Raw genomic sequence first — 8,078 nt, 5'->3', positions numbered from 1 at the left:
TTTTTTTATTGAAACTTTCATAAACTTTTTAAATTGATTTCTAACCTTACTATATTAGAAAATTATTAGTAATTTTGTAAAATCATATACCCATAAAATCTAATAAGTAATATTAATAATTAATACTTAATACCTAGTATTAGTGAATTAAATAAATAATAACCCATTTAAAGAAAAATAATAATCATATATTTAAATATATAAATTCATTTAGTGATAATTTATATATATTCAAACCATTTGATTTAGTTTACTTTTAAATTAAAATTAAGGGGAAAAAAAAAAGCTAAACCAATCTTTTTTTTTTTTTTTCTATTTTCTTGCAACAAATTAGAGGTTTCAACCAAATGAATGCAGCCTAATAATAATAATAATAATAATGTGGAACTCTAGAATATAAAGAAGTCAAATCAACATTTGGCACCAACAAAAGTATCCAAGAGTATAAATCCAAAATGCATAAAATAAAATAAAATAAAATTACAAAAGAACAGAGTTCCCAACACTTTCTTCATGAACAACAAATCTCTCCCAAAAGAATACAAAACATTGCATCTAGAACCCATTTAATTTAATTAACATAGAAATAACATTTCTATCCTCATTTATATGATAGATAAAGATTTCATTCAGGCTGTTATACATGTCAACTATGCTATATAGATGACATTTAATTTTTTATTATTAGTCCTAACTTCTTTCCTTCTTTTTTTTTTTCCCTAAGCTAACATTTGTTTTCTTTAATGTGAAACATAACTTTGATTCATCACCTTCATTTAAGATTTCTCCTCATCTGATTGGGAGCATGGTGGCTCAGAATTAACAAAGAAGTCATCCACTGAAAAATAAAATAAAATAAATATTTAGTACAAGCAAGTATAGAAAAATTATAAGATCATATGTATTATAAACCAAGGTTTTATTATGAAATATTTTTATCCAAAACTACAAGGATTTTAGACTAACCAATTCAGTGTAATACCTAATGAATTTTGCTCAATTAAAAATTCTAAAAATTAAAAAAAAAAAAAACTTAAATACTTTGTGGATTGAATTGAATTATCTAGAGTGATAGATATAAATATATATACCTATATCCTGTTGGTCTGGAGATTCTAGCAAAATGTCTGAATCAGATGGCAAAAATGGTGAACCGGGATAATTTCCCAAAGCTCCTAGATCTGAAAAGAAAAATCAACAAGATTTATAAATATAAAACATAAAAATAATATAATATTAAGAATAGCCCTTTTATTAGCATCTATATTAAAATCGAATACAAAAATATTATTTACACACTAAAATTTAGTCATTATATATTTTTTGTAACAAATATATATTTTATACAAGTGACTAATTTGGTGTCTGATTTTCTATGTATGCGTAACATGATTGGATTGAATATCCATCAATTAACTATTCTCAATGTTATGTGATATTACATTCACACCCTTTAATTTGTCATATTTACACTAATCTCCCTTAATGTTTATTATTGGGAAGGTTAGTGTCATATATAGTGACAGAAAAAGGTTACTGTCATATTTTGTAAAAAAAAAAGTGTCACGAATAATATCGTCTAACCTAACATAATTTACCCTATATATATATATATATATTATTTAAGTTGGATTCAAGAGATCTTAATGCAATTTCATGGAAATGAATTCAGTGTTCAAATCATCAAATGACAATCTAAAATGATGAAATACCTCCCAAGTTTGGCAAATCAGCTGTTAGATCAGACAGGCTAAAATTCCACTGAATTTGATCAAGTGATCTCGAGATTCCGGCACCACCGTCTGCCGCAAGCTGTAGCCCTACCGAAGTAGCGACATCCGATGTAAAAGCTGTGTCAAGAGCCGATGTATCCGTGCCCATTCCTGATATCTCTGATGCAGTGAAGGGGAAATGGCCGGTGGATGCTACAGATGTTGGACTCACCGGCATGTCGGACACTGATGACATTGCACCATTCGGTGGAGCAACCGGCGCCATCTCGGGACCACTGTGGTCCATCACCATACTTCAACAAGTACAAAACCGGACGCGGTTAGCCGTTCACATCAAACAAATTACTTCAACAAGGGAGGGTGGAAAAATGCCTCCACCATGCCACCAATATAACTAGTACACAACAAGGACAAAATGGCAATAACAATTAATTTAATTACTCCAGAGATCCCTATAGTTTCACTCAACTTTCAATTAGATGCCTGTAGTTTGAACATTTGTATTTTAAGGTTCTTTTTTCCCCCTTTTCTGTACAAAAAATTTCAATCAAATCCCTTAGTTTAAAACATTTTTCAACCGAGTCCCTCTAGTTCCAAAATTTTGCAATCAAGCCCCTATATTGTACAATTTTTTTTTTTTTACAAAGAACTGTGATTATCATCCAACATAGGGACTTGAGCACAAAACCTTTAAGCTTAAGGGGTGGTCCAGTTGAGAAACGTTTGTCTAGTATAGAGACTTGATTACAAATACTTGAGCTATAAGGACTTGATTGAAAAGTTTCAAACAGTATAGTAAATTGTTACAAGCATATATAGTTATATACCATAAGCACCTCATTGAAAAATGAGTATAACTATAAGGACCTCAAAAGTAATTTAACATAACAATTCTAGCATAACCATTTGTGCAAACATGTAAGAAACATAAGATAAAAACACTACTATAGAGTACAATGCTGAAATCAGTTGTTACTTCTTAACCGGAAAATACCATTTAAGGGTGTGTTTGGTTTGCGTTTTCATTTTCTGTTTTACAGAAAATACTGAAAATGAACACGCGAACCGAACACACCCTTAAGCATTTCAGAATACAAAACACAACCTAGCTATGAAAAGAATTATCTGAAATCGGAAAAGAGTCTCACTCATTTCCGGAATTCATCCGCATGGGATGAAAATTGCTCGGCGCAGGGACTCCGTTAACCACATGGCAGCTCGATATACCCATAGAGTCCATATGAGGTTGACCCGCAGCAGCCATCGGAGGCTGTTGTAGCACTGGATATCCCATAGGTAGGTTGTTAACTGCACTGCAAATAAATTGAGTTAAAAGCATAATGGGAAAAGAGAGAAGCAAATAAGTGAATAACAGAAGAAGTAAACTTATGCAACGACATTACTCGATTCGCAATATCAGTCACTTGAATTATTTGCACACTAAATATTACTTGAACTGTGAGCATATGAATGTGTATCAAGCCAAGATAGTTTCTCTAAAATGACAGATAATGTGAATCGGGAGGAATATTCGACAAATGAGACAGTATATGCAGAACAGGAAAGGAAACAACAAACCTCAACATTCAACAAAGAAAGCATCTGTTTGATTTACCATTTGACAATTGAAAAAAGTACTTTTATGTTTTGATGGAAGATATTACTTCCTATAAAAGTTCTTAAATTAAACAAAGCCAACACGGAATCGGCTACCAATAATCACCAGCAAAATAGATAATACACAGAAAATTTTCAGTAACATGGCCACTAGAATGCAAATGTTAATACAAGAATTTGGATTATTGGCCAAATGTTAACTCTGAAGACTCCTAACCTATAAAACTCAAAATCTTAAGTAAAAAAAGAATGCAGATGTTATTTGAATCAACATACACCAATGAGAGGGCAAGAATTTACCAGGCATTGGATGGATTCCATTCTGTATTGGAGCCAATGGAACCTTTGCTGCCATGGGACCCTTCATCAGATGATACTGATGCTCAAGCAAATGATTAAACAGGAGTATTTGCTTTTTCAATTTAAGCCTGATGTAGTACGCCCTGAAGAAATCGGCATTCTCTTCCTCTAACTTCTGCCAAACTGAATCAACAAGAAGCATTGTTTAGAATAACGGCTTTTATTTGCAATATATATCACATAGTGTTGATTCTTGATAAAACAGAAGTCACTCATTAATTTGGATAAAAAGCTTCTTAGAACAACTTATACAATAGACTATAAATCTATAATTATCACTACCAAAATGCTAAATAAAAAAGCATTACAGAGAACTCAAGATACCTACCGAGAGTTGTAAATCCAGGATCTATCTTAGCACGAGTCAGTAGTGTTTTGACCACTTCATCTTTGTTCATATATAATTGTAGGCACCTTTCTATTAAATTTTGGACCTACAAAAGTTGTTTGAATATTTAATCAAGAAAGAAAAAAGAAACATATTAGATTAGCTTCTATAAATTATCACTGCAAAAGTTCAAAACACTAGAAAACAATTTGTAATGCTCACAAGCTCGATATCCTGCCGCGAAACTTTCTTGTTATCATTGCTCGAGGCGGATGCCGAACCTGAGTCGGCAACGGGAGCATCACTTGTGTGATTGTTTGGCGGTTCGCTCTTCGGCTCATGAGATGCTTGAGTTGGTGACTGCAATTCCTCTGGACTCTGCGAATCCATATCATGAGTTTAGTTATTTATAAGATGAATCTAGAAGATCACAACGAGAGTGGAAAACACGGCAATATTACATAGTCTATAATACAACAAGATCTAAGATGATTATTATTATTATTAACCTTTTAGAGAACAAAAAACATTGTTTAGCAAAGCACTACCGAAAACCAGAAATGTTGAATTACTGTGAGAACATAAGTGCTTTGTGTGAAAATTGTGAATTTTTCTTCTCATTAAGATGAAACACACATCATGATGAATTTTGTTGGAAAATGGAAAATAATTGCAGCTATGGCAAACTAATTAAATACCAAATATAAAATGGGGAAAAACAAAACCTGCAAATTCTTCATTTCAGCTGTAAAAAGGCTGACCACATGTCTTTCGGGAATTTGAGTAATTGCAAACTGCCTTTGAATTCAATATGGCATTCCAACAAGTCTACAAAACCCTCAATTCAACATAGTTTATATCTGGAAAACAAGAAGAACATTGTTAGGATTGTAAAGTATACTCAACTAATAAAAAAAAGTCAAATCCTTCTTAATACTACCCTTAAACAAGTATATGAAATCTTATCTTCCAAATCAAAAAGATCCTTATATGGTAAATGAAATGTGGTTTCTCCCAATGTTAATTGTTGCAACAAAGACATAAGCAGGTCATTGTAGTAAGTATGAGATGCAATAAAAAATATGTTTCCATAATCTTTTGTTTGAGTCAACTTAGCTTAGAATTTCCTTTGAAAGAATAGTCTGATGTTCTACCATGACATCTAAATTTCTTCATCTTGAAAAATAAAATCTGAATTTTACCAACCACATCAGCAGGGTGAAAATATGCAATAACTAAAAAATAATGTAAGAACCACCAAAAATAATGTAAGAACCACCAAAAATAAAATAATAAAATAAATAAACCAAGAAAATTGGAATAAAACCAGATCTCTATTGTTACTAAATTATTCTGTGCTGTGAACACAAAATTCAGACTTGATTGATGAAGCAAAACAACTTCTTCATAAAGGAACAAACTTTCACAAGCAGCTACCACAAAATTCCAGATTCTAGAACAACCAATGCCACAAACCAAAATCTAGATGCCCCTGAAGCTAGAACTTTATTGATGAAGCAAACAACCCTTCCAAAAGGAACAAACTTTATAATCTACCAAACAAAGGTTCCAGAAGTTCCCAATGCTTCAACCCAAAATCTACATGCCCATGAACCAAAACAAAACAAAACAAAATAAATAAATAAACAAGAAATGAACATCTATGAAGCATATTGTCACATACCCAGTTCCGGAATCTCCAAAAAGAGTGCAACTTTGGAATCAGAATGGTGTATATCTAGCTAAATTCAGAAAACCCCAACACTTAGCTGAATCCAAAAACGGTTTTTGAAAGATAAAAATAGAAACTTGAGGTAAGAGAAATGAAAAATCAATCGAAATTAGGGCAGAAAAGCTTGAGATAAAGGCTAAGGTAAGTGATGAAAGTGGTGAAAGGGTTGAATAGTGAGGCTGATGAAGAAGATGAAGAAGGAGAAAAATTTGTCCATGGAAGCTGAAGAGTGAAGTAATAATAAGAACATTGAGAGAGGTTTAAGGGACAAAGATATTTTTGAAAAGGGTTGAAAACATATTTTACTTTTTTACTTTGTGGAAAAAATTAGAGATAGTGAAGGATCCATCTCCAACCAAAAAGGGTAAAAGTAATCTAATTTAATTTCCAAACTAAATGGAGTCAATGATGCTAAATTTTAATTGGCTTCTTACAAGATTTGATGGAAAATTTAGCTGAGTAATAATATTATTATTTTTAATATTTTTAAATAATTATCTTACATATATACTAAAAAATCAGTCACTAAATTAATTATTTATATAAAATATATATTAAAATATAAATTATAAATTAAAAATAAATTAAATAATACATATATTAATATATAAATATTTAATGATTAATTTTTTTGTACATAATATTTTTTTAAAAAAAAAGGTCAAATATATATACAAAACATATTTAATTTCGTATTTAAATAGTTAAAATGAAAAGTAAGAAGTCATTTTAAAAAGATGTGATTATTCAATTTGTTTTTTTGTATAATGGATTATTCAATTTAATTATATTAAGGGATGCTAACATTATCTCTCACCTTATTTATAAAGTGTCTTATCAATATCTTAAATAGTTCAACTAATAGTTCTTTTTAAGTAAGTATTTTAATGCAATTGAATTTAAGTTTAATAGTTAGTCTTTTATATAGTTCTTTGAATTTAAATTTCTCTCTAAGATTCTTTCTTTTTTTTTTTTCAATACGTTTTAGAAATAATTTTTTGCTTTATTACCTTTACTTTAAAAATATTATCTTAAATTGATGAAAAATTACTCAAATCTGTCCAACAAATTTATTCCAAAAAAATATACTTCTTGAATATTTAAAATTATATCACATACACTTCATTTTATATTTTTTTTATTTAACGTCGATATTTTCTAATTATTTTTTATCAATAGAGTTCTATTATAAAATTAATTAAACTATCTCTTTTTTAAGGATGGAAATACTACCCGAACTTGCGGGTACCCACTCCGCCCCTATCCGCTCGGGGCGGGTAATTACCCTCCCCCCTCGGCGCACCGGGGCAAATTTTTTGCGGGGCGGGTTCTTGGAAGGGGCGGGACGGAGTCGGGTTTAGGTAATACCCGCCCCTACCCGCCCCGCTATATATATAATATATATAATTTTAATATATAATATGTATAATATATGTAAAATAATTAGTAAATGATTAATAATATTATATTATATTTAAATTTTTACTTTAATTTATGTTATGTATGTGATGATAGTTATATAAATTTTGAAATTTAATTTTATTTATTAGATTTTAATAATTATAAGGACGGGTAGGGCGGGGCGAGTATCCGCAGGGACGAGTTAGAGTTTAATGTTTTACTACCCGCAAGTAGAAATAGAACAGATTCTATGCGAATTGTTATACTGCAGAGCATGATCGAATAGAGCAAAAATCCGTCCCTATCCGCCCCGTTGCCACCCTACTCTTTTTTTGTTTTGATAGTGTTCTCTTATTTTATGGCATTCCATTAGTCAAAAATAGAAAATAATTTGCCGTGAAAAAAGGGAAAAAAAATGTAAAATAAGTTAAGAGTTTTATTTGCACAAAGGAAAAAAAGAAAAGGCAAAGACGAAAAGGAGAAATAGATATTTGGGCTGAGAGCCAGAATCAGAAGGCGCATGTCACGCAACCCCAAGTCATCATTTCTTAACTTATGTCTTATTTATTTATTTATTTATTCCGAACTTTATTCCTTTAAGAAAAATATAATAAAAGGTTTTGTAACTTGTTAGAAACGGATAAGTACTTTTTTTGCACTGAGATTTGGAATTAAAATCTAAATGTTTTTTAATTTTTTGTTTAAAATTATCTTCAATGTTTGGTATTAAAATTATTTTTTTAATAAATTTACTTTTTATAAAATTTTTAAATTAAAAAATATTTTTTCTCATTCTCTTTTATTCGGTTTTTTTTTATCCTCTAGTTTCTGTTATTTTTTATTGGTTCGGACTATTTTTTTAAGATTTTGTTAGATAGATAATAGTTTTTATGAATAATGTGAACAA

The 8,078-nt window shown here is 30.2% G+C and overlaps 1 protein-coding gene across 1 annotated transcript; it reads right to left on the bottom strand.

Annotated features, from left to right (window-relative positions):
- Positions 1 to 397: 397 nt before the first annotated feature.
- LOC107623534 (uncharacterized) lies at positions 398 to 6,039 on the bottom strand. The gene is made up of 9 exons (XM_016325856.3): positions 5,723 to 6,039; positions 4,764 to 4,898; positions 4,261 to 4,416; positions 4,039 to 4,144; positions 3,651 to 3,833; positions 2,882 to 3,041; positions 1,713 to 2,026; positions 1,092 to 1,181; positions 398 to 838 (listed from the first exon to the last, which is right to left on the bottom strand). The coding sequence occupies exons 2-9, from the start codon at positions 4,776 to 4,778 to the stop codon at positions 777 to 779; spliced, it is 1,086 nt and encodes a 361-aa protein (XP_016181342.1). The 5' UTR covers positions 4,779 to 4,898; positions 5,723 to 6,039; the 3' UTR covers positions 398 to 776.
- Between the last annotated feature and the right edge of the window lie 2,039 nt (positions 6,040 to 8,078).

Source organism: Arachis ipaensis, chromosome B2 (genome assembly GCF_059453495.1).
Source record: "Arachis ipaensis isolate K30076 ecotype BB chromosome B2, ASM5945349v1, whole genome shotgun sequence".
Classification (NCBI taxonomy): Eukaryota; Viridiplantae; Streptophyta; class Magnoliopsida; order Fabales; family Fabaceae; genus Arachis; species Arachis ipaensis.
This window is presented reverse-complemented; position numbering and strand designations above follow the sequence as displayed.

Coding starts and splice junctions, on each gene's coding strand:
- LOC107623534 (XM_016325856.3), bottom strand. Junction 3,834..4,038: donor TCCTGGATTTACAACTCTCG/GTAGGTATCTTG, acceptor TTGTTGATTCAG/TTTGGCAGAAGTTAGAGGAA. Junction 2,027..2,881: donor CGGATGAATTCCGGAAATGA/GTGAGACTCTTT, acceptor TACTTGTTGAAG/TATGGTGATGGACCACAGTG.